This window comes from Curcuma longa, chromosome 20, assembly GCF_044706935.1.
Source record: "Curcuma longa cultivar G26 ecotype Majalengka, Jawa Barat chromosome 20, ITB_CL_G26_1.1, whole genome shotgun sequence".
NCBI lineage: Eukaryota > Viridiplantae > Streptophyta > Magnoliopsida > Zingiberales > Zingiberaceae > Curcuma > Curcuma longa.
The window spans coordinates 4300377-4328081 of record NC_133880.1 but is presented as its reverse complement, the minus strand read 5'-3'; the positions used below and the strand labels follow the sequence as shown (position 1 = coordinate 4328081).

The 27705-nt window shown below is 35.5% G+C and overlaps 1 protein-coding gene across 1 annotated transcript in view; it reads right to left on the bottom strand.

The window, feature by feature from the left end:
• LOC141814000 (UDP-glucose:glycoprotein glucosyltransferase) overlaps window positions 1-27705 on the bottom strand; it is a 38092-nt gene that overhangs the window by 2407 nt on the left and 7980 nt on the right. Inside the window, exons 10-34 of the mRNA XM_074702002.1 lie at window positions 23691-23843; window positions 23480-23578; window positions 23196-23354; window positions 21772-21840; window positions 18452-18540; window positions 18200-18362; window positions 15424-15558; window positions 15235-15340; window positions 15063-15157; window positions 14861-14973; window positions 14539-14749; window positions 12153-12221; window positions 11935-12080; window positions 11427-11528; window positions 7788-7935; window positions 6259-6446; window positions 6046-6134; window positions 5637-5974; window positions 5459-5554; window positions 2371-2435; window positions 964-1066; window positions 678-836; window positions 422-562; window positions 259-302; window positions 54-168 (exon numbers count right to left, since the gene is read on the bottom strand). Coding sequence (XP_074558103.1) covers window positions 54-168; window positions 259-302; window positions 422-562; window positions 678-836; window positions 964-1066; window positions 2371-2435; window positions 5459-5554; window positions 5637-5974; window positions 6046-6134; window positions 6259-6446; window positions 7788-7935; window positions 11427-11528; window positions 11935-12080; window positions 12153-12221; window positions 14539-14749; window positions 14861-14973; window positions 15063-15157; window positions 15235-15340; window positions 15424-15558; window positions 18200-18362; window positions 18452-18540; window positions 21772-21840; window positions 23196-23354; window positions 23480-23578; window positions 23691-23843 — 3195 coding nt within the window. The remainder of the gene's footprint in view (window positions 1-53; window positions 169-258; window positions 303-421; window positions 563-677; window positions 837-963; window positions 1067-2370; window positions 2436-5458; window positions 5555-5636; window positions 5975-6045; window positions 6135-6258; window positions 6447-7787; window positions 7936-11426; window positions 11529-11934; window positions 12081-12152; window positions 12222-14538; window positions 14750-14860; window positions 14974-15062; window positions 15158-15234; window positions 15341-15423; window positions 15559-18199; window positions 18363-18451; window positions 18541-21771; window positions 21841-23195; window positions 23355-23479; window positions 23579-23690; window positions 23844-27705) is intronic.

Sequence of the window (27705 nt, the reverse complement as noted above, 5' to 3'; positions counted from 1 at the left end):
ACATAAAACCAAAGCTCAAATCTAATAAATAAAAAGATAACAAAAATGATTACCTGGTCAAGATTAGAAAGACTGTTTGGATCTTTGCTAAGAGTTTCATAATATACCCTTAGGGTATCTCCAGCAGCAGTTTGTCGTAATTTCATCAAATCAACAACATATAAAGCACTGTTGGAACATCATTAATCAAAGAAAAATAGAATAAGTAGGATTCTCACAGCAGGATTCATTGGCAAAGGCCAAAAAAAAAAACTTTACCTAATATGATAAGGTTTTCCACGTAAATGGTCCCTCCAAAAACCCTTAACAACAAAATTTTAAAAAAAATAAAAAGTTAGATGTTGTGAATCCCTAAGAAAATAATCTAGCAAGAACACTGTTTGAGATATAACAGCTAGGCAAATAAAACAAAAGGACGAACTTGTCTCCAGAAGCGATAGCCATCCATCTCTTTGTTATTGTCACAAAATGGTGTATATGCAAGAGGTCTTCCTTTTAGATCCATGTCATAGAGATCTCCCATATCTGCTCTTACAACTTGATCTGCATCCACAAAAATTACCTGGATCGAAATACCACAGGAAGATGCAGTTTACTTAGAATGGGATTATTCCCTACAAATATAGGCACTACTTGAGTCAATATTGTAGATACCAAGGACTTGTACAAGTAAGTACCTTTTTAAGTGAAAGTGGAAAAATAACATCAAGAAATAAGATTTTGTAAGCCCAGATAATCCGTTGCTTCTCTTTCTGTTTATGCAGCCATGTTGGCCACTTGTATGTGATGAGTTCATATTGGAACCCATACTCTTGAGCCATGTGAGGTATGACATCCTGTATAAGAAATGATATTAATTATCAATATAGAAGATTCAATTATGCAAGGCTCTATAAGGTGCTGAAGGGTAGAAGTTAGGGGAAACGGAACAAAAAAAGAAAAAAGAAAACAGTACAAACATACCTTAAATTGAGGAGAAAGATAGTTTTTAATAAACCAAAATTTTACTGGTCTTTGAGTGTTCTTGAGAACACTCAATATCATAATCTTCAGGAAGCGCTCATACCTACAAAAAGGTGATATTTTTAGGCTAATACAATAGATTCTTTTATCTCAAGTAACTAGCAAAACTTCTTCCAAATAGAAGGGAATTGCCAAAGGGTTAAGAAATGTAACATTGCTAATCTTTATCGACCTTTTGCAGCTTGGCATGGACCACTGACAAACAAGTCTTTAGATGCTAAGTGAAAGTAACAAAAAAGAGAGTTCATATACATTCAGAAATAATGTTCTAATGACAAAAGAGACAAAGTATACTTCAGAAAGAAATATTTGTTTAAAGCTCTTGGATGGCACTCAATAATCAGGCAATCTAGTTGTTACAAACAAAAGTAGAACAAGCACTAGGAAAGATAGAAATTGCAATAGTCAAATAGGAAGTATACTAGTAACCAAGGTTTAAAAATCTCATTCTGAGACAAGGCTTCAGTCCCTAGCTGGACGAAACAGTTGTGTGCCATTTTGGCATAATGATTCAGTCCTTATCTGGATAGAACAGTTGCGTGCCGAAGAAGGGTTTAAGGTAATGTGTGGAGGAAGTATCACAAGAATGGCAAGGAACTCATCATGCCGATGCAGACGCAAGAAAGAAGGGTTTCAGGTAGCATGTTAAGAACCACAAGGAAATAATCATGTCGTGCATGCCAGTAATCCTCTAATACATAGCTATTTATTTCAGAAAAGGCATAAATTATCCTGTGTGGCAAAACCACATGCACGTGTGGCAAACATGTGCACGTGTGGCAAACATGCAGAAGCTAATTAACCGCAAACTCCATTTGAATAGATCCTTTGTTAATGATTCTTGATGGACAACCAGTGGATCTTGAGTCCAGTTAGATATAATTAGGATTGAATTTGTTACGTGTCAACAACAATAAATGATACCTCAACATAGTTATTAATGAGATGTCAATAACGTAGAAAAAATAGAGAATCTAACAGAATACTAGCATGCACGGATTTGTGGTTTTCAAATATTTCAGTTTAGTTCATAAAAACAATCAAACTAAATACTAAATTTGGCAATTAAACTTTAACAAAGGTAATGATTAAGACAGTCTTTTAAAGTTTCTTCCATGATCAACATCGATTATTTTAATAGTAAACTCAAACTACATGGAAACAATATCTCATAAACAGAGTAGAGAGCTGATATTGAAAGATGTGTTTTAGAAAAGAAAGAAACTAGCAGGGACATTAAGGAGTAGGTAAAATCTGCAAGAGCAACTGACAGACCATAATAGTAAGACAAAGTTTTACAAACAATTTTTTTTTCAATGATAATGGAACAACAGAGAGATTACTCACAGATGTCCTGAAGCAACTGAGAATATATTGATTGTTTCTCCTTGTCTTCCACCGTTCTTGTGATCCTGAGAAAATTCAAGGGTTATGAACTTATTGCTTATTACTATAGATGGTGGAAATAGAACGTATACTAAAACCAGTGAACCTCAACGAAGCCACAGGCTTATAAGTATCAGGTATAGGAGATACATAAAAAAAAATTAGAGAAACAATGATCATGAAGCATCATCACTACAAATTTAAATTGTTCGGCATTGCCTATATTGATGGTTGAACAAAGATATTAGTCGATGCTCATTCAAAAAGTTAAATTTATCCAGTAATGGCATCATTTGAGAAAACTCTTAAGATTAGCAGTAGGAGATTAGGTTTTTCATTTTATCTTCAATTATAATTCTTTATATATGAGCGTTCATCTCAAATAGGTTCACTGACTTAAGAAGCTCAGTGAAGCTCAAAAAGAAAAAGGAGAACAGGACGTATTGATAAAGTTGCGCTTCACAAATACTGCCTAGACCTCAGCTGACATGGATATAGGGTTAATATCTCAATAGATTGAGCTTTTCTCATAGACAAGCATGAAACCAAGCTCATAAAAGCTTGTTGAAACCATTCAAAAGCGCAGGCATAAATGCCTCTATCTTCAGTGAGCACTTCCGAATGCCAAGGAATCCTCTCCCTCACAGAAGCATAAATGCCTCCTGAGGGAGATGAAGGTCTGCTTTCTCTGCCTGCACATTGATACAAGCAGAAACATTATTTCATGATTACAACAGTTTGCAAGTGTCTCTTCTTTCTTTCTCTATGGTGATGAAGCTTAAGAACATCTAGTGTTTCTGTATTCTAGCCTTTCCTGCAAACTACATTCATACAAAGAATTTTGCTGGCTCTTACAATGAATCAGAGGATGCACTACATCTGATCGCCACTGACCTCTGGCGACCTGTCTACTCTCTACTGCAACCTAGGTGGTTTCTCCTCCTTAAGTTCTTTGCTCCAATGATCCCTCTCCCTCTGCTATAACCAATATATTTTCTCTTGTGCCTTGCTTGTCCCTGCTCCTTCCTCAGTTCAAGCACAATCTCTTCTTTAGCTACCAATTCATTCCTATTCATCTGCTCCTAAGCCTGCATATGAGCAGTATATGGTACTTCACTACTTTTAACTTAGTCTTGGTCATCCTCATCTTCTTTCTTAGCAGCCAAACTAAGATGACTTTTCTTGCATCACAACAGCCTCTTCTTATTGTTGATCCTCTTCTAGCATCATGCCAATCCTCTAGCTACTATCCAGATCTAAAAGTGCATCATACCCAACTTCATCTTGTTCTACTGATTTACTGTAATACTGTGGAAATCATTTCTATTCTATTTATGTATCGGACATGCACTGTCATATAATCCAGTGAAAAGCTGAACAATAAGTTACCTTTGTGCACTCTTTTTTCTTTTGAAGGAAACATTTTTGTTCTCAGTTTGCTATTCTTGCAAAGATTTGAGTTGTGTTATCCATTTTTTCTCCAAAACCCTCAGGTGCTTTACTTTTTTCTCTTTCTTCAATCTATTAGTTGTTATTGTATCTATCTTTTGTTCTGATTTGACTTCATCCTTTTTCTCTTTGTACTTTCTCTTTATCAATGTGCTAACCTGAGGTTGAATGGATGACCTTGGTGCACTCGGCTAAAGTTTAATTTCACTGACACGAGAAAGTTGTGTTTTTTAAATTTCATTATGGTCATGCATTAATCTACATTATCTAGTTTATGAAACAAACAGGAGAAACATAGAATCTATGCTCCAACTTAAGGAGAATTAAAGGTATTCAGATTATAAGGTTATTGATGCAATGGGTTTAGTTCCAGATTTAATGTTTTAGATTTAGGGTTTTATCATGCATCCTATAAATACAATATAAATCAATAAGATTTTCTTATCAAGATATGGTAATATAATAAATTTTCTCTAGAATTAACACATTCTAGTAAAATTAATTTGGTGGCCACTTATCCCTAAAATTTAAGCTATTAGCAAAAGTTAATTCAATACTTCTATGTTCTTAACACTATCACACTATACAGATGCTTGCTCTGGGATATGAGCAGAAAATATTTCCATGAACAAGCAAAAAACAAATGGGAAAAGGCCTTAATAAGTCGTCCTAAAACTCCAATGATGGTATGCCAACTATATCTATGTCCCTAGATAATATTTATCATCTAAACATCGCATCTTAAATCCAGCTGAGGGTCAAGGTTTTGCAAGTGAGAGTGAATAGGAATTTAGTTAAACATAAAATTATATTCTCTATGGTTCACAAGGCTTAAGCCTCTATAGCTTCTAAATTCAGATAGGTAATTTGGAAATATAGTTCTTTCTTCCAAACTCTTCTCTCATTTTCACCAGCATATAAAATGACAGGCATAGATGCTTTTCTGTACAGCCATTAAATATTACTTGGTACACCATGCTTCATTCGTGTAATTAGAGCCTTAAGAGGTGAGTCAATAACAAGCAGTGGTGTGAGAGAAAGTGAAGGAAGACCTTAGAATAAAAAAGACTTTATAATAACATTTCAGTTTACCTAAGATATTTGGAAGGGAAAGAACAGGTGTATCATGAAAACTTGTTACAACTTAGTTGTTTGCAAGGGAGCTATGTGCAAAAAAAAAAAAAAAAAAAGAGAGAGAGAGAATTGCTTTGTGATAATAGTATTTGGGCACATCCTAATTATTTGCCTTGCCCAACCAAATGCAAAGAAATGCAATCAATTTATTACTGCAGTGATGGACACTATACCAAAGAGAACATGCAGATAAAAAATTTTAAAAAATGTTGAGATACATGATAGTGTTGATGTTCAAGTGCATCAAGCTTGGGAAAGAAAATATCTACCAGAATTTACTGAGAAATTAGTATAAGATCTAGCAAATAGTTAACAATATAAATGCCATGAAAAGTGAGACTCTAGTATGCTGCATTGAACAATTCTCAAGCAAGATATAATACAACATCAAGAAAACCGAGAAAATTTGGCAAGAAAACAGTTGTAACCTGTAACTAAGAGAAACTTTGTAGAAAAGATAACTTACAGGTCTAATCTCTTCCTTCCTCCTTGGTAATCCGCCACTGCCAATAAATCCAGTTGCCCATTTTAATATATTTGCATTCCATTTATTTTCATCATCCTGCAGATATGACAAAAGAAATGAATACTAATAATGTCCATGGTTCAAGAAGAAACTTGTGGTTGCTTAAGAAACCAAATACTTTTCTCTTTTGTTCCATGTGATCATCAGAAGTACTCAAAAGCTCCTCATGCTCCTTCCCTCTTTTCTTAGCTACCCCCAAGTGTACAACTTTACCCCTCAAATCATTTATTGTAACAAGTAGTGCAGATGAGCTTTCATCTCCATTTTCTTTCAGCACATATAGGTCTGCACTTCGACCAGGTGCAAGCTGTAGATACCATACCCCAGGAGAAACTTTCATTTGCCAGTACCCTAAGTTGGCCATAACGAGTGTATCTACCAAGTGGGGTACTCTCTTGGTACCAAGTATCAACTGAAGCCCTCGAGGTGGATCATGGTCCTTTTCAGAACAATGGCCTACAACAAAATCAATTATATTTTACGTTGATACGCATAAATAACTAATGACAGGCAGAAAAAAATTATACCCGTCAGAATGAGAGCTTCTAGTTCAAACACAGCCTGTAATGTCCTCAAATCACCCAAGTTTTCCAGCAGAATATTGTCCAAGTCATGACTAAGGAAAATGAATAGATGATATATCAGATAAAATAGGAAGTGGCAATATATGATCATGTGCATTGGTAAAGGTAAAAAGGTATAGAAAAGTTCCTAAAGATTTTTGCAAGCAAGCAACGTACATGGCAACAACTGGCTCAACAAGCCATGGCTCAGGAACATCAAGGTTCATCGTGAGGGTTTTCGACATCGGCATATTAGAAAAGACTGCTTTGGGACCATTTACTGAATAATCAATGGCACTAAAATCATCCAATGAAGGGACTACAAACCGATAGTAGTTCTTCAAAGGGATGTCTGCAAGAGAACTCTGCAAAATCATAAAAGTGATGCATTTAATATTCAGTATAATTTATACACATTTCACAAAAGTCCAACTAATTAGTATTTACACCAAATTCATTCATATAATATAGTCTATATAATATAGTCTATATCAAGGTTTAAAATATTGTCCCATGTTCCAGTTTCCAATAGGTGAAACAGTACAATGTTGGCATGGTGTAGTTTCAAGGTTCAGCACGCTTTCAAAGTGTAACAACTTAAATGAATTTTAATCTTACAATTTATTCTACTCAGCTTGTTTGCCTCCAATTAAACTATAGCAATTAAAAAATTAATTAAATTAAAATTCTGTTACAAAAATATATCAAACTTCTCGATTAATAGTTATGCTTTACAAATACCAAATGCTTGGAATCAGAACATATATTCTTTTAGCATCCTTGTGAGACCACAACCTTATAATTTTTAAAGACCCAAAGTAAATAATACTCCAACGACATTGGTATCGGAACAATTTTCTCAACATGTCCATAAATATACCTTGGTAACTACCAAAAGTTGATTTAACTCGAAGTATATTGATATATCTTGATTTTTATGACTCTAATGTCCTTTCTTTTGGTGTTGTTAGCGCTTCGTTTGATGCTTGGCTTCTTCCTTTACACTCTCTGCTTATAGTGTTTCATTTCCTCAATCAGCAGGCGGATTCAAAAATGGCATGTTCGAGACTGTACAAACTGAGAGGCCCTTTTTTGGTCAGTTATCGACACAAACAGCATACTTACAATTACACTTAGCACTGTATCAGAATTGATCGGCAACAGAAATGACACATTTGGATTGTGCACACCGATACAATTGACTCTTAAAACCATTATTTATAAACGCAAAGCTACCCCTTAGCTAGACAACATAGATATTTTGGATCAAATTAGTAATAGAACCTAATATAGGACCTTTAAATAGTTCTATAAGAGGCTCAACTAGCAAGTTGATCAAGAAAAATAAAATGAGGGCGACATTTGATTGTCTCCTCCCCTTCTTTCCCTCACATAATGAGGCCATTTACGTGTTTAGTACTGAGAAGGTTGGATCCTACTAAACACTGGGGCCTTCCAATCTCAATGTCAAAGTAGGCCTACTAGACATTGCATTCATATTGCTATACAAGTTGTTTACCTAAAATTATGGTAAAATATATCTGACTAGTACTTCTAAATAAAGGCAAATAAAAAGTATTAATCAGCAATTAAAAAGCTAGTGTGCTGAAGTAAATGAAAATAATTCCTCCAGTTAAACAGTTTATTCTGAAATTAATTCAGAAACTTGAATATCATATAACACAACAAAAAGGCCACAAACTTACAATCGGATTTAGAATTATTCTCATGCTTGGTCGAACACATTTCCACAGTACACGTAGAAGCGGAGTAAGTTTCTGTCCTGAGGGACTTAGAGGATCAATAACTGCATCTATATGTATGCTGGAATTTCCATTGTTCAGATTGACAGCACTGGAAAATAAACTAAAATCAGGAAAATTGATTTGTAAGCAAAAAATAAATAATTAAATCACCCCACCACTGACTTATGGCCTTTAGGTTTTCAATCTAATTTATTCAGGAAAATGGTTATGAAATTAACTGAAAATACGAGCAATTTGAACTACTTGTCCAGGACTTTACAGGAATCAGAGAATAAATAAAACCGTAGTAATCTCTCTTCCTAAATTGATTGTTAAATTCCATTGCAAGTATGTCAATGCAAACACACAATATTTAAAGACAGCACATTGATTAAGTCTTGCATTTTATAATTATACTCGCCAATCTAGCCACCAATCTGCAGCCAGAAAATAGAGTATTCATATTTCTATTGTCAAATTAACTCCAGCTTACCTGTATTATGGTTAAATGTATTGTTGCTCAGCCTTGTAATTTCACTGTAAAGCATAACACTTAAACATAATAAGTTCTAATATAATTGACTGGGACTAATGAAAAATGTTGCTTTAACACTCTGAAATGATATCAAATCTTGTGTGGCTTGTCACAACAATAGTAAATTGTCGTACTAAGTGACTCCATAAACATACGAGGAATCTGATCTCCATAAGAGGTGTTAGCGATCTTTTTGCACACACACACCCACACAATATACTAACTAAAAATAAAAAGTTATTCTAAATAATTTTTTAAATAAAAATAAAAATATTTTTTTAAAATAAATAAATATATATATATATATATATATATTAAATTAATAGGATAATTTTATTCGAATTTAATTAAACATATTTAAAATTGTTAATCCAAAGTTTCGATTAAATCCACAGTTAAAAATAAAAAACGACGTTTCGGCTTATGTTCGCGATTGAGTGCGCATCGAGGAGAGTTGGGGGCGCCCGGAAGTGATCCAGACACCCGTGCACTCAATCGCGGACGAGTGTTGCGCACGGGAAGGTGTGCAAGGTATCTTTACCATATATATATAATAAATAGAATAATTTTATTAGGCTTAAATATACTAACTAAAAATAAAAAAAGTTATTCTAAATATTTTTTAAAATAAAAATAAAAATTTTTTTTTAATATATATATATATATATATTAAATTAATAGGATAATTTTATTCAAATTTAATTAAACCTATTTAAATTATCCTAATAATAGCTCAGAGTGATTAAAATTATTAATCTAAAGTTTCCATTAAATCCTCAGTTAAAAATAAAAAACGACGTTTCGACTTATGTAACTTCGATGGTTATGTTAGCCTTAAAGCATATATGCGATAAATAGACTTCTGTAACCATGCTATAGTTGCTTGCTTAAATGCAATCTCGTTATGCTATAAATAAATTAAATAGCTGATTCCACAAAAAAATCTTTTTTTTTCACAAGGTATAGGTAGAATTATAAATTCTTATTTATACGAAATAGAACCTGGATTAATTCCCCTTTCATTTGGAAGTATTGTATACACCTATAATTCTGAGTTTCATGTTACTTCTACTTCTCAAAAAATACATGTCAAAGTCGGGGGCCGCATTATCAGACCCAAGTGATGCGTCTGAATCTGCTGTCTGAGCCCAAAGACGAGTCTGAACCTATCGCATGAGCCCGAACGCATCGCCCGAGCCCAGTGACAAGCTCGGAAGCATCGCCCGAGTCCGACGACAAGCTCGGAAGCATTGCCTGAGTCTGGTGACAGGTCCAGACGCGTCGCCCGAGTTCGACGACACTCCCGAAGTTGAAACACTGAAACTGTTAGGGTTTTTTTTCGCGGCGCAGTGGATGGCAGCGTTCGAGGTGGAAGGAGGCATTGCACAGGTTAACCTACGTTGACTTTGACCGCCGCCTCTCACAAATGCGGTGCGGTTAAAATCCTCTCGCCTTGGCGTCGCCTAGGCACCGCCTAGGCGGCCGCCTCAACAACCATTTATAATATTGATCTTGATCCACATCATCTCACAAGCGATATGTCACCATCTTTATATTTGGTGTAATCACTAGAGCAGGAGATGACTTAGAGTTTGATGATACTTCCCCTAAAACTTTGTTGACATACCTAGCTTCCAAATATGCATATACGAATATGTATAGTAGGTGATGCCTTTTATGTGATTGTACATCAGGATAATATCATCAACATAAACCCATCTTATTCAGACTCAACTATGAGTCTCCAGCACTAGTGTGGCTCTAAGTGTTCAATAGGAATATTTATAAAAAAATTTGCACTCAATCAATAGAGATGTTGAGTATCCACTAAGAGAATCATGGTGGAAATGTAGGTGCCCAATATAGGTATGCAAGGGGTACAATAGGAGTCCAAGTGGTATGTAACATAGGAAGAGACAAGTGGGACAAAACTACAGTGCCTTAGTACCAAGGTAAAAAGATGTATTGTTAATCGATTATGCATGTAAAATATAACACAAAACATAATACTCATAAGGTAACTAACTGCCCGTAGAGACGAATGATAATACATATTTAATTTAACAATGATAAAGGACATATAGGACACTTGTTCCATGCGGGTAATATGTCCTAGCCTTCTAGGTATTGCTGGTTGGTTCAACTTATTGTTCCATTGCAACCATAAGAACAGTATAAATAGTTATTGAGAGTTGAGTTGAGAGTAACCCTAGTGACCATCCCCTCTTTTTACATCTCTGCAGTTTGTTTGTTTCAACTTTCATCTGTCCCAAAACTGCCATGATATCGATCTCTTTGAGCAGCATGTTTTTTCTTCTATTTCTCCTTTTTTTATGTCTTTTGCAGATTATGTTGAATCTCAACAACTGTTCTAGATCATACCTACTGTACCGAGTACAGACAGATTAAACCAAGAAAATGGTCCTGCTTATTGAGGTGCCTTTAGAGTATTCAAATTTAAGCAAGTACATTGTTTATCAATGTGAATAAACAGCATAGGGTCAAAATTTGTAGAATTATGTTTGTTATTGTATTTCTCTTTAAAAGAATAGTTAAATTTGCTTATTAGTTATTTTTATCCCATTATTGTTCACGTGATGAATTGATCCAGTAATGTTTCGATCAGTTTTGCCGATTCAAGATATCTTTTATGAATATTAGAACCTAGTTTTGCATTTTGTAGACAAAATGATCTAACATGCCTTCCTTAATTGTCTTACTCAAATAATTTTCACAAAATTTAGTAGATGTATATTTAAAAAAAAAATAGATAGTCACGTTTTTTATCACTGTTTTTTCCAGGTTTGGACATTGTTTTGGTATGCTGGTTTTTGTATTGGTAGAAGCAGATCATCCAACAATTCCCAGGTCAAATGGTTGATTTTCCAGTCAATCTAGTTTTTAAATATACATACTGGTCAAGAAATATATCAGAATATGAAGCATACTGGCAAATGAAACCTTAATTAACTGTAACAAATCAAGAAAAAAAGCTAAAATTATCGACCGTGGCTCACCTATGTACTAAAGAATTGCACTGAAGATAAAATAATGAAAACACATACCTATATTTTGCATTCAAAATTTCAAAGCGTGCTCTCTCAGAACTCTGCTCGCGTGTAGACAGTGAGGAGGATACTAACATGATGAGATCACTATAAAATTTACTGTGCGAAAAAAAAAGAATTAATCAAGATAAAGGAGACTAAATGAATTCAAAGAATTATATCTGGATGACAATAAAAAAAATACATGAGCCAATAATAGGATGCCATGAGACTCAGCAGTTTAGGTTCGGCCAACTATAAGAACACAGAACATTGAAAATAAATATAGAAATAAATGTAAACACCAATTTGAAACCCCGAAGTAAAAGAAACACATTGAAAAGAAAATTTGAACAAATATAAATTTGGGAGCATGCACACATGATATAAGCCTCAATTTTGTTGGCAGAAAAAAAAATCATCTGATTAACAAACAGACTCAGATCACATACGTGATTAAAAGCTACTATATCCGCATAATGAGTTTAAGCTCCTACAGAATAACTGTAAAGTATAGCAAATTTACCTTGTTAGGTAATCAGGGTCAATATCCACCCATTCCACTTTCTCAATAATTTCATAGATGTATTTAATTCTTCTCTCAAATTCTACAGACTCTAGAAGGCTCAAGTCGTCACTCAGAAAGAGGTTCCCTTCTTTAAGAATAAATATCTGAAACATAAGATTTAGTATGAATGATTTAGAAGAATTAATGCAGAAAAATTAAGAATCAATATAGCTCACCCTTCCATTTGTAATCACAGCATTAGAACCATACTGAAGACCTAATTGCCCAAACAAAAGACCTGAGACCTGAATATTTTAAGGTAAGTCAGGATACGCCAGCAAAAATTTCAGATAAACACAAAAGAATAAAAAGCAATAATTTCATTCAATAGCAATTAGAGCCTTGTGAGCCCAACTTTATCCAATAAGAAAACAGGAAAATCTTTAGCTTAAACTTCAATTTATCTTTCAAGCCTTATAGTCGACATTAAGTGCATCACATGCACTGAATGCAAGTCACGTGCTATAGTGCATAATCATTGCATCAATACAAGATCTTGATTGCCAATGAAGGTTCATAGCCACCACACCACTGAAACAAACAACCCAAGATAATACAAGGTATGGAAAATCAAACCCATGTCAAAATGAATGCAAAACAATAGATGTAAACAACCTTTATGTTAAATTGATGAAGGCTTCTAGTACTGTTAGTACTACGGCAAAAAGAAATATTATCTAGTTCCTCTAAATATTCTTTCCCTGGAAAATGATAGAAGAACAATCATAAAAAATATGTTAATTAGTCTGAGTATTCAGGTCAGAACAACCCCAAGACTAGTTGGGTTTGCTACTTGTTGGCATTGACCTGTTCCAAGTGTTGGTCAGTGGGCAAAACAATATTTTTTGCTCAAGTTGACCTGCATGGAACAGTTTTTCTAAACCACCATCAAATTTGCAAGTCAACAACAAACATGGAGCATATAGCATATGCCTGCTAGTCTTCTATAACAATATGTAAGATGTGGAACTATACTAGGTCTAATAAAAGATTCAACAAATCAAAAAAGATCAACAATGCTCAACTGAAGCTCCTTACGGTACCTTTTCTTGATGCTTGTGGCGTGGTGTATTCCCTTTTGGGACACTCAAATTAGGAGATACTACTTTGTTAGTTTAAAAATATAATGGAGTTTAATTTGAAAAAAAACTATGTGGCAGTTTGGAGAGCTGGACCTGCTTTTAAGAATGCAGAAGAGGAAACTTGCATATTTATTTCCAAATTCATCTTTAGGGTTATTCATTAATTCAGTTCTCACTAATCTAAATACTAAATTTATCATGGTACCTTAAAACCAACATCTGGTGATCATAAAAATAGAGAAAATTTCCAACTTTAAACATCTAGTACAATAGATATATTATGTTCAGGATACAAACTTTGCAATAGTAAGTGTGGTCCATATATTAAACATAACATTATCCAAGAATTATGGAACAAAAACATCCTTTTCCATGCAATTTTCTGAAATTGCAGTACGAAGTTATCTACTTATCTTCAGAAACATAAATCTCATCACTTTTTTAAAATTCAAGCCGTGTTTGGAATAGGGATGCCCAAAATAAATTTCCATCAAGTAAACCAATAGGCTTTATGAGACTATTTTATTCTAACATTACCTACCCAAGATTGTCATGTCAAAATAGAAGAACAAGTCCACTGACTTGATGAAGATATCAACAATTTCTTCTTGAAAAGAGTAGAATAAATCCCTCACAACACCATGTGAATTTTAAGATGGCACAGAAGTTGAAGTCTATAAATAGAGAAGGAAAAAATTTTGAATGGATTACAAACTAAAGAGAAATTAGAGTTTCAACTGACTCTAAAAGATATAAGAGAAGAACTATATATTGGAAAACAGAGTAAATTCACTACAAAAAAAAGTGAGAAGAAAAAGAAAAGAGTAAATTCTGGTTAAATCTACTCGGAAGAAAAGAAAAAAAGATGTTGAAATACAGGAGGACAAAAAACAATCTGGTCACTGAACGAAGTAGTCAATTCAAGGAATAAATAGTGCTGAGAGGTGGAGAAGAGGAAGAAGGAAAAGAGACAGTGGAACTGTAAAACGTGGATGGGAGATAATGATCCATTGGACTATGCCCGTGAGTTCTCTCTCAAAGGAGGAACAAAGAAGAATGCCATGAGAAGAACAAAAACTAAAACATAGAACTCTGACAAGTTGACAGGAAAAGAGCAATTGAATATTTAGGCTATGATTACTTGGATGGAAAATAGAGAGAACGTGAAAAGATGTACAAAACGATGGACCAATTGAATATTTAGGCTATGTTGCAGTTGTCTAAGGTGATTCCGCGTGTCAGTCAACTAGTAGAACAAAAAAATTTGCTTGTGCACAGGACGAGATTGTTATTCATGTATATAAGCCCCCAACATATCAAGTAATAGTGAACTATAAATGTGCTTGTTGAAGACCAGAATAACTAAAAAAATATTGATGATGAACTACAAATATCATAATGGCTAGTAGTTATGAACAATCTTCCTGTTAAAGAAAACTAAGATTGATTTGTTAACTATACAAATCTAATGTAACAATACCTTCTCGTTCTGCATCTTTGTTTCAGCCACCGAAAAGTTTGAAAATGTTGCATTGTAGTGATCGAAAGGAAAACCAAATTTTTCAGCTAATTCATGAACCATATCAGAAAATATGCCAAAATTTTCAGAATCCAGCAAAGGCACTGTCATATATCTGCCCTCGTAGAATGAGCACAGTTCTTCTAAAAAGTCTAAGACTTTTTCCTTGTAGCTAAAACAACAAAGGTATCTGTCAGAATTAGAAAAACATGCCGCTATGCAATTGCGCATCTCAATGTATTCAAGGAAAAAATATATATATAATTGAGGAAATAGGACAAACCTATACAAGGATATAGTTGTGTCAAAGATTTTCACAAAAAGAGAAGCAGGTGAATAAGTAGACTCGGCTCCATAAAGCAATATGCCAACCCGGGCCCTTTTAGATCCTTCCATCTGTAAGAATGAAGTGAGGACTAAACAAGTTTATAATTACATATTTACATCTGGGGCTGTAAGTCATAGTAAATAAGAGGAGTCATGACCAAGTATTTTATCCCTTCATGCAGCAATTCCATCCCAGTTTTTGATGTAATGCTAACAGCAAGAAGATGTGTCACTGGCTTCAAATCATCCATTGCTGCAAATTAAATCAGATAATACTTGTTAACTAGTGGACAGAAGCTAAAAAACACAAAATATTCAATGAAAGCATACATCCAATGGAGTGCAAGTAGTTCATGTCTTCAAGCATTCCTTTCGTCCCAGCATATGATGAGAATAGTGAAGTAAACCTTTTTTGACCCTTAGCTTCATCTAGTATCTAGATTTCACAGTTACAACTTGAAACCAAGTATTTGGGGAAGGTAAAAAAAACAAAACAGCTTTTAAAAAAGAATACAATACCTGTAAATTATAGCGTTGGTAAGCATTCTCAGAGAGAAATTTCTCCAAGACATCCGTTTTTGAGTTAATATGCCCATAATAAACTTGTTCTTGAATTCTGGGGAGTTCTTCATTCATAGCATTTATAGAAGCTTCCTACATGTGTATAAAGATGAAGAAAAATTCAGAAAAATCTTGAGAATTAGTTTCACATAGCAAAAACCTCCAAAGATGATGCAATGAAGACATTTACTGTTCCCAAAACAACTCCAAGTGAGCACCTCTTACCATCATCCTTCATTCTTCGTGCTATTGTTGGTATGGGTTTCCTTTCCAATTACTCTCCTCTTCTTATAGCCGTTCTTCCTCTCCTCTTCCCCTTCTCATGGCCTAAACAATTATGATTGACTCTCATTGTCTCTTTCATTGACAACTGAAACTGTGATTGGTACTACCTAGCCCTACACGTCCTGCTCCGGCACGAGAGACAAAGGAAATTTTGCCTGTGATGTCTTGTTCTGTGTTTCAGTCAATCGTGTTGTGCAACAACTTAAAATTCCAATCCATGGATAGCCATTTTGAGCCGAGACTATGGAAACAAGGTAAACACGACAAGCAGAATCCCTCCCCCTCTCTTCACCTCATCAATCCTCTCCATCTCCACCCTCTCCTCTCCTCTCCTTTGCCCTCCAACAAGCAAAAATATCCGAAGCGTTACTCAAAAGAACCTGGCTTTATTTTAGTATGATTTGAGAATTCAGCATGGCCAAATGTGTAGAAATAGCTCAAGCATTGCATGTTATGTAGCTTATGTTACAAACATCAGCGCCATGCTAATTTAGCCAGAAACTCTTAACAAATAGTGAAATGAAATCTTCTGAGGATATTCTCTTACCTCTACAGCATATTAAAATAATTAAACTTAGTCAAACCAACCAATGTGTATAAACAAAACCCAGTGCAAAGAATTATCCAAATACAAAATTTTAACTTAAGCTTTTTATTTTTATAATGATAGAAGCATAAAGTGTTCGTGTTAGTCCTAGAGCCAATTATGAGATGATTGACAAGGAAATTTTTGTATCATATTTCATTAATAAAAGACAAAGTTTATGGCTATTATATTTCTTCAGATCTATGTGAGATGAATAAGTATAATAATGTCCTAGGGTAGTAGGTTCTAGTCTATAACGTATCAATTGATTAAATTAATAGTGGGAGGTTGTAAATATATATATAGAATACTACTCTTAACTATTCCTAATCAAGCTTTAATATACAAGGGCGATATTAATGCGTTGAAACTAGCATGTAGGTCAACTGATGACTTAATCGTTATTAGAAAATATGTACTGAATTGACCCGCTATGAGAATGTTTCATGGATCGTTATATGAGTGTCATAAACATTCTCTTAGTGACTATTAGTATAAATAGTCCTTAGACCTGAAGTCACTACGGTTTCCTACGTAAGGAGTTGTGTACTTTAGTATCGACAAACGCCACCTCTAATAAGGTGGACTATAAAGTCGATTACTGGGTATGCAATAAATTATACGGAGAGATGTGGGTGATGTAGATGGGATCTATCCCTTTCATATGACGGAAGTGATATCTGTGGGTCGCTTGATTAAGTAGGACTACTAAAATGCATAGCCATACTCAAATAAGTCAATATGAGATATTGAGCTCATTGGTTAAGTGAGTCTACTTAGAGATCAAGAAACACAAAGATTGATAAGAGAATGACACGGTTTATGCCTCATGGATCAATCTAGATATTGAGAATAAAAGAATCAAGTTATACAAGATAATAGACATAGAAAGGTTAGGTCAGATCTCGACATTCTCATCACTTAAGCAGCAATGATGCATTACTAGATGTCACTCATTACTTATGTATCTAAAATGTTATTTTAGATACATTGTCAACGTTATGAAAACCTATTGGGTCACATACAAAAAACATATTGATTTGAAGATAGATATATTTTAGTTTGACTGAAATACGATGGACCCTAAGATTATAAAGTTAAGTATAATCCGAGTTAGACTCAAATAAATCCAACTATTGGATTATTAGATTGAGTCTAATTTGGATTAGACTTAACCACTAAAGAAGATTAATGTCCATTAATAGAGATTAATGAAGTATTGATGAAAAGAAGAGCAAAAGGCAAAAACCTTTTGTATTCATTGGATGACTCTTTGTATTCATTAGATGACCTTTTGTATTTATTGGATGAGTACAAAAGGTCAATTTTATGCATTTGGTGGATGATCACTTCTAGTATCCTCTTCTTCTACTTTTGGCAAAATCATCCAAATTGCTAGCACAACGAAGGTGGTTCTTCTCCAAAGGCTAAATTCGTGCAATGAACAAAGGGAGTGTTCGTGTCAATACCGAAGAGGCACGACCATTTTGATCGTGCTGAGATCAACTGAATCAAGTTGCTACCGGGATTATTCCGTTCAAGCAACAAATATGACAACTTTATCAAACATGTATACTGCATTTGCATGGATCTCTGGAGGGATTGGTTTTGTTCCGTTGCGTTTATTTATTATTTTTTCGCAAAAGATCCCTACATAAAGCCATCTAGATGATTTTTCACTAAACCAACAAATACAATATCGTGATCATCATACCAAGAACTACAGACATGCTACGTAAATAGTATCCTAAATTTTTAAGTTGTAAAACAGTCATAAAGTTCCACCTTAAACTGATGCATATTGAAATAACTGTCATATCATTCAATTCACAAGAAGATTGTCTGGGTGATAGGATGGCTAACCTCACTGACTTCATCATATACAAGGCCATTCATCAAAAAGCAGCATTCAAGGCTAGACAACCCCAGTTTGAGAACAAAATTAGAGCTCCCTTCAGCCTTGTCCTTATAAGTTGACTCCTTTTCAAGCATTAATAATACATCCCGAGGAGACTTTGTCTTTGATCTGCAGAGACAAGGTGCATATCAGATGCAGCTAGCAACCCTAAAAGTTAGAGATGCTGATGTCTGTGAGAAATAACAAAGTCACTGTACATGAGAGTTTCAACAAATGCCCCTTCAACATCATGCACTTCAACAGTTTTTTCACCCAGAACATCCTCATCCTGCCAGAACCTGCCAACCTATTTAAAAGGAAAAAGGGGGGAAATGTCAAATTAATGTACAATCATAAAGAACTACTACTCCTGTAGATGAACAAATCAATCTTCCAGGTTTATAAATTAGAAGTTCCTATTCGCAAAACATACATCATTAACAGCAGAGCAACTTACCATAAATCAACAGAGGCAAACAGGGCATACAGAATTCAAGATATTAGATGTCTGATTCAAATTATTGATCTACTTACTGCAAAATTTAATGTTGATGATTTTATCAATTAAAAAGACAAAAGCTTCAAAATGCAGATGAGCAATGCTTCACATATGAGAGGAAAATTCATCATGCAGAGTCATGCCAAGATGGTCCAATTCAAAACACCAGAACATTTTCTTTCCATGATACAGGACTATCACAATTATCAGAAGCTGATTCCTTGTTTTGGTGTACTCTTGTTTTACAAACAAGCTCATCATAAGTGTTGAAGCTAAGAAATTACAAGCCCATTGGTTTCACAAGAAAAGTGCAAAGGTCCATATAAAATGATCTTTTCTTTTGAGATAAGTAGTTAGCCAATCAATTTCAAAATGGTAATAGAGCCAGAGCAAGGTTTGGAGCTTTCCATTGTCTTTCGCTAAGGTACTCTTGCAGTCTTTATCAACAAAATAGTGTACCTTTATCTCCTTTTTATTCATGCAGTCCATTTCTTAAGATGTTTCTGAGACTCTTTCAAAGTCAAAGTGCTGAAAAGTTATGATTAATAAGATGGAAGTTTTACAATCTAATGGCAATTGGGAGTTGGCTCCGCTTCCTCCAGAAAAATCTAATGTTGGCTGCAGATGGATCCTCTCTATTAAGCGTTCCACAGATGGTATTGTTGATTAGCTTAATGTTAGCCTAGCAGTAAATGAGTAGACTCAGATTTATGGTGTTGGTTACCTAAAAGCTTTTTTCTCTAATGGCCAATATTATCATCGCTAATGATGAGTCCATCAAGATAGTAGAATGAAAGACTTATCTCCATCAATACTTCCAAAATAATAAATTGGTTAGTCTTAAGTCCTTCCTTGGCATAGAGGTTGCTCATTCAGAAGAAAGTATATATATATCATGTTGGTGAAACAATGCTTCCATGGAGTTGGGCTTAACTTGTTTTGATGCGCTGGAAATATAAATTTAAGTTAGGTGTTTCTTGTGTTTATGCTACACGCATCAAGTGTTCATGGATTTTAATACAGCACATGAAGCTCGTGGATTTTGTTGGATCAATGGGATTGAGTTGTGGACTAAGTGATCATGAAGATTGCATGTCTGATAGCTTAGAGGTCTACATTGAATAGTGATAGAGACTTGGAGAAGCTTAGAGAACTTGAAGACATGGAACATAGATTGAGTGGTAGTGCGAGCTTAGAGAGCTCAATGTGCTTGATGGCTCAATTGCTTGAATCAAATGGTGATGAAGCTTTGGAGAAACTAGAACTCAAAGCATGGAGTGTGGATTGAGGTGTAATTGTGGAGATTGTGGAGCTCATTGCCTTGGAGTTGCCTTTCATCAAGTTGACGCACTAGATTTTGATGAGCTAGGTGGACTAAAGAGTTGAGGCTCGGATGGAGGTGTTGCTCTACATAAGGTTGTTGCACTAGACTCGAAGGAGATTATCGACTTGAGAAGTTAAAGAACTCATGGCATGAGAGTCATGAGAGATTCAAAGTGAATCTAATCTTATTGGTTTTGTCATTGGGTGTGTATCAGTGTATCATATTATATAATGTTGTGATTGCCAAGATAGTGGGTGAGCTACCAAGAGCTTGAAGCCTTTAACTGTCAGCTACCTAGGAACTAATTCTATGGATCTTCCTATTGATCATAATGTAAGTTTAGTAAGGGGCAAGAGGAGCCACGAGCTAATCTAGGAATACTAGTCTACCTCACATTCACTTAATGTGATTCCTAGAAAGCCCGTGTTATAACCATTGGATGGTAACTTTGAGGACTCTATTTTAGTTACATGGTGGTCCAAGAAAGCTAGTTGATTTTGCTATTGAGGTCATCTTCAGGTCAAGGGAAACTCTAATATAGATTGAGTAATTCTCTTACAAATGTATGATCTACATCTAGCTATCACGCTCTCATGAATGTAACCTTATTCTTGGAAGAGTAAGAAGCAAAGCGGTAGCAAGATTGAGTGTAAGACCAGAATACAAATACATGGGCTTAGTAGCATGTGAACTCATTTGGGTTAAGAGTCTAATGACTGAACCAGAATATGCTCCTTCAGCATTGCAACAATGAAGTTGCAATGAGTATACCTCAAATCCCATGTTGCAAGAGAGGATAAAGCATATAAAGATTGGTTCCCTTTACGGACAAGAAAGTTCAATCTAAAGAGCTGATCACTTTGATAGTTCTATTGAACAGTTAGGAAACTTGCTGACCAAATTATTAAGAGAGTCTAGACCCTCCTACCCTCCCCTTGAACCCCAGCTGTTTAACAATCTGCAAGATTTCTGAAACGAAGTTAAATAAGAATAAAGCTCCAGCAGATAGTGTAAAGAACAACTACAGGAAGTTTGAAAGGTTGCAATGGTTTTGATGCAATTGCAATGGTTCAACAAGCACAAAAATATAAGATTTTATCATCCTAATTAAGGCAACTTAAGATATGGCATTATAAATATAAAAATTGATTTCAATGGCCAATCATTTCAACCATGATATGAATAATATTTGGGGTATGAACAAGGGTTCCACCTAATGAAAAGCTCCTAGAAATATTTTAAGTATGTTTACTTGGCATACTCTTAACTTTGCTATGTTTCAAACCAATTCATTTTGATTTAGACTTTAAAACTCATGGATCTTTACTGTTGGTGAACCAAGCCTAATGGAATTAGGCCAGACTACCAGAGAAATTGTGCTGACTGCTGATTTCTAAATTTGTTGCCAAGGACAATCAGTCAATTGAGGCTCAGACTAACACTGTGAACAGCGATTCAGATGGTTCCTATCATTTTTGGCTAAGAACCCAGTCTGGTTAATAACAATATGAGAAGAGATGTGCCCATATTCCTGAAGGATAGTGTTTATTGTAAAATCTGTAAACAGATTGAAATTTAAATTACAACTTTAAGCCTAGCACAAAAGCAATAAGTCATTTATGGTTTTAAAAGATTATTTTTCTAGCATAAACTCATGGAAATCAATGAGTCAGAATGCCATCATAATGGTTAACAGTAAAGGACTAATGGCATACACTGCTCAAAAACTGAAAAACCAACTGAGTGTCATAGTTCTCCTTAACATACAGGAAGAGGCGTATGATCTGCAAAAAACAAAACAACTGAAAAGTCAGAATTAAAGGTAAGTGCAAAAAAGGGAAAAGTGGCATGTCATACAAGTATAAGAAAGAAACAAAACATATTTTTAAAAAGAGAGAGAGAGATTTGAACATATCCTTGTGTACATACAGATTTTTATACTGAAAATTTTCTGCATTCTGTCAAGATTTCTCTACACTATTTGTATCTTTATTAGCTTATTATTTTTTTTCTTCACTCTCTTTAATTAAGCTTTTAATTGGACTAAAGTTTGACAATAAGTACTAGTCTGGACCTTCTATTAGCTTCTACAAATTATTATAAAACATGCTATTTGACAGATTTTCAAATTGTGGTGTTAAACATATATAATACTAATTACTTTCAAAAATCAAAATTATAAAAAACTAAATATTTGAAATTTATTTATTTATTTATTTATTTATTTAACAAAATGATGTTTGAATCAGTATGAATTTTGAATTCAAATGTTTTTGAGTGATTAGTTCAGAGAGGTAGACCTTTAGTTTAGAAAATTCAAAATGTTAGGACTTACTAAATAAAAATGGACAAAAATAACACCTGATCCCTCTTTCTATCATTTGATAAGAGTAACAGATTTTAAATGGCACTCTGAAAAAATGGGATTTTGAAAAACTGATGCCAGTTTAATAAGGATTTCAATTTGACACATAAAAGGTGTCTATACTTAAAATATACTTAATACACAAAAGGGTGTATAAAACTTTGAATATCCTTGTTACCTTAGTTTTCTCCAATTGTAAAACTGGTACTCATCTTTACATGGTCAATATAAGGAGATTCAAATGCATATGAAACTCTGGATAGCTTATAATAATAGACATGCGATACGGTTCCATTTCAAAACTGTATGAAAGGGCAAATACTTTATAAGAGCTTCAAATGCCTATTCGGGGTAGAGCATAAACCACACATAGAATTCCAAACCATATAGAATTCTGTGTCATCATCTAAAGGCATTTGCAGATTAACTTTTTTTGATAAATTGCTTACAAGAAGAAAATTGAACTCCATTTCATCACCTTCTGGTCACACAAGGGATGCTAATTACTTGTTATGCACAAAATATTCACCAGGGTGAAAAAACCAACCATAACACCCATGCTCAATGAATCATCATCTGGAAAAAACTCAACTCACAAATATATGGGGCAAATTGAGCACAGAAGTGAGTATGAAACACGTCCTTAGATCTAATGGTACAATAATCATTCATCATCATTATGTTAGTTATAAGATTTATCAGCAGTTGATGAATGGATTTTTTATGTGCAAATTCCAAAAGATATTGCACAATGTACATGAAAGTAGGACTTACAAAGCTGGAAACATCTTCTGCCCTCCTGTCATTGTGCAGAGATGTAAGTAGATGGCCATCAATTTTGTTTATAGCCTTGACAAGTTTTGTGGAATACAGTATAACTCCAAATCTCATTGGAATGCTGCTTTGATACAAAGATAGAACCATGTCGATGATCTGAAAGTTTTCAAAAAAAGAAAACACCAAATTAGGAATCTCAGGACTTCAAATATTTAAATAGTGTAAAATGCAAACAGAAGAAGAAACAAGTTTAGATGTGTAAGTGGAATGTATTTACATGCCTCAGCACCACATCTAGTTGCAGGATCAAAAACATATACAGCATGGAACAAATTTTTTCGAATGTAACGAAGCTGACCAGGGAAGACCGGCATCAATATCTACAGAATCAGAAACAAACAATTTCAAGAGCATAATCATAAAGAAATAACAGAGGGATAAGAAAATAAACAATTTTAGCTTTGTTCATATGGAATAATAAAAGAGAAGCACCTCATTAATGTTGCTTCGCCAACGTTTGTACATGGCATCCTCTTCTATATTATTCAGGTAGTGCACATATCCAGATCGGAAGTCAACACGAAATAGATTAGATTCAGAAGGTGGTGTTGCTGACAATAATTTCTGAATCACACTTGAAGGAAGCTGAAGAAAATTTAAAGAAAAATGTTCTGAGCAGTTCTGATGGGAAGATATGAAAAATACATTGCGTCAAAAGCAAAAGTTAAAATTCATGCAAACATTTTGAACGTCTTCTCTGTAACAGAGGATACCTTTAACTGAGTTCTTTAGGGCACTTAAGCAGTTACGAGTGATGATAAACTTAGATGGTGGATAGACTTTACAGATCCCCATCTTTTATTGATGGTTTGCCAGACACGCAATGGATAGCTGAACCACAAACACATCCCTCTCCTCTGTAGCCATATTGGATACCAGAATGCATGCATCGACACATTTAGCATGGTCACCCGATATTCCCATTGATCGTGTTTAAAAAAATTTAGGCATGTTGGACACTTCATTCCATAATCAAGAAGCTTCGACATTAGCTCATTAATCCTTTTGCAGGCTTCAATGCAATTGTGGACCTGGGCTATGCCTATTCTTTGATAAGATCAATGAGAAGATTAGTTCAGGAAGTTGCACCCTATGAAGACCATAATGGAGTGCAAAACTTCTGATCTCATGGGCAGTGATTGGCCATTCTATAACCTGTACACTTTAGTTTACTTCATCAGAATTATATATTAGTGGAATCAACCTTTGGTCCAAGTTCACCAAGCTTGAGTTAGCTCGAGTTGGATTTCGATATTTGATCAATATGTTTGATGGTTGAGAACATAATGTCAAGGAAAAGGAGAGATTTTTGGAGGGAGAGATTGTTGGTGTAATCGACCTTGGATCAAAATTGACCAAGACTGGTTCAAGTGTCGATGTTTAATGGTTGAGCGAAAATTCAAGTCAAAGTTAACTAGATACTTGACAGTGGAGAAGTCTAAATGGATCACGGTTGATAGGATACTTGCGGTTAGAAGTCCAACAGAGAGTTGGCAAGGGTGAAGTCCAAGGGTCAAGGAGGATCGGACATTTGACATGAGTAGTAAAGTCTAAATGGATCATAGAAGACCGAACACTTGGTATGAGACATGAGGTCCAAGTGGGTCTAGGTTGATCAGACACTTAGCAATGGTGGAAGTCCTGACAGGTCATAGAGGATCGGATGTTGGACATATGGAGGGAAATCCTAACAGATCATGGAGGACCAGATGTTAGGCATGTGGAAGTGAAGTTCTGACAAGTCATAGAGGATCAGATGTTAGGCACGAGTAGTGAAGTCTTGATAGGTCGTGGAGGGTCGAATGTAAGGCGTGAGATGAAAAGTCTAAATAAATCAAGGAGGACTGGATATTTGGCAATGATGAAATTCTAGTAGGTTAAGGCTGATCGGATGTTAAACAATGGTAAAGTCATGGCAGGTCAAGGTTAACCGAATACTAGGCATTAGTGAAGTCTCGACGGATTAACGTTGACCGGATGTTAGACAAAAGAAGTTCCAACAGATCAAGATTAATCGGTTGTTAGGCAAAAGAATTCCAGATCGGTTGAGGTCAACCGAATACTAAACAAAGTGAAAATTCAACCTTAGTAAGGTTGAAACAAAGATATCAACCAACTAATGTGGAGTAACAATTGATTGATAAACCCTTAAATCACGAATTCAAGATTTAAGAGGATTTGAGAGGGTTTGCGATGTGATCAATCGATTGATGTGTTTTATCAGTCGACTGATGACACTATTAGAACAAACAGAATATTTGAAACTCGATAAATTGTCATGCTTAGAGAGGAGTAGTCGACTATTGTTGAGTTGGATGGAACCGTTAGGCTGACAAAGTAAGGCAACGTTTAAATCTTGATTAGAGCAATCGACTGAAGGGAGCAAGAGTCGACTGTTAGGCGGATTTCAATCTTGACTTAAAGCCTATAAAAAAGGATTTCTTAGAGGATTTTGAAAGTTAGATCTTGGAGAATTTAGGAGAAAATGTTGTTGCATTCTAGACCTTCAAGAGACAATCTAAAATAACCACAACGTGAGCAAAGCAAAGATTTTCTATAAATTATTTATTTACATTATATTCGTTTTCGAAGGAGAGCCTTGATGCAACGAATAAAGTTGTTGTCGTGTGATCTAAAGGTCACGAGTTCGAGTCTCGAAAATAACCTCTTGCAAAGTAGGATAAGACTGTGTATAATAGACCCTTCCCGGGGACCTTGCATTGACAAGAGCTTTGTGCATCAAGCTGCTCTTTTTTATTGTTTTCATCTTTATCTTTATATCTAGTTGTTGTTTGTAAGAACAAATGTGTAAGAGGTTTCTCCGCCTCCAAAAAGCATCCGAGAAGAAGAAAGCATAGTGGTGATACCACTAGGATGCTAAGCTCTGGGGTAGAAATCAGGAATTCCGAACCACATAAAATCGAGGTGTTGTACGTGTGTTCTATTTTTATGTTTGTTTCTTTTATTTGTAGCTGCATATTATTAACCTTTAGTAGACAAGCATACGATCGACAACACGAACAAAGTGAATCGCTATTCCCCTCTAGCGACGGCAATGGCCTTAATATTATATCCCTGCCAACACAATGTCACAACATCTCATACTTCTCTAGTTCTCTTGCTTCACATATATGTTCTTCCAAAGAATTGAAGATGGTTCTCAAGTACCATATGTGCTCCTTCAAAGATTGTTTCTAGTTTACTATGTTATCAAGGTTCACCGCCAGATACTTTCAGAAGTTCATGGAAGTTGGAAGAGTTTCAAATTTCATTCCGTGCTAATTGGCATTGGCAAAATTTGTCTTCCTGCCTGCCAGCTGGCACACAAGACGAATCGGTACTTCCTGTAGACGAGTGGACTAGCAGAACAGATGTGAGAGGTGATTCACATGCTATAAGGGGTCTTCTGCAAGCAGCAAGCCTTCTTCTGAATTCCTTGTGGCTCCTACTCCTTCCCTATGCTGTCTGGAAACTTGGAGACAAGAAATGGGAAACGCGGAAACGGAAACGGGGAAACGGCAATAATGAAGTTTCCAGATTTTGGAAACGTACAAGAACCCCCTTCGTCTTCTCCGTCGCACCCACCGTTCCACTAGCCGTCCGCTCTCATGCAGCGCGCGCAGTAGCTGCGCCCCCTTCCGCCGTGCCCGGGCCCTGCAATCCCCCTGCATCGCTGCTACCACCGCTCTTCCCGCCTCCACCGGTGCTGATCCCGCCTCCGCACCGCCGTATATCGCCGCCATCACCCCGATGGCATACTCCCGCCCCCTCCCTGTCATCTTTTCTACTGCTCCGGCTAGCGCCGGTGCTGTCGCGGGGTGGCTCCGCACCTCCGCGGCGCCGTCCGGGACCGTGCAGAGGAGCTCTAGCACTGCCAGCGCCCGCTCTGCGATCGCGCCGCCTGGCCCCGACGCCGCTACGGCCTCCATTGGCCGTTTCTTGTAAGTGGAAACGTTTCCCAGCATTTCGGAAACGGGGATGGCAGTCTAAACGCTGTTTCCAGACAGCGTAGCTCCTTCCTCATCAGTGCCACTTGCACCACGATGTCAACACATAAGCATAGTACTGATATAATTTCCTTCTAATTGGGGACCAAAACTCTAACACAAAATGAAATTTCAAACCTTAATTGAAATAATTAATTAGACAAGGTACAGATGGATCCTGCATTTGTGAGTCTAAACAACAACCAAAAACAGAAGGCATGTAGCAAGTCACATAATTGGTTTTCCTTCCAAATTCTCACTTGTCATAGCCAGAAGTTAGATATAGTTTGATAAGTACTTTGCCTTGTTCAACTAAACTACAGGGTGCAAGTTCTGTCATTTTTTGTTGGAGCAACAAGGCCAGGAGGAAGCTTATGAGGCCTGAATCATCCCTCTGCTGAGGGACTCATATATTTAGTCCAGAAGATCTAGAAACTCAAGAAAGAACATTCTATAAGAAG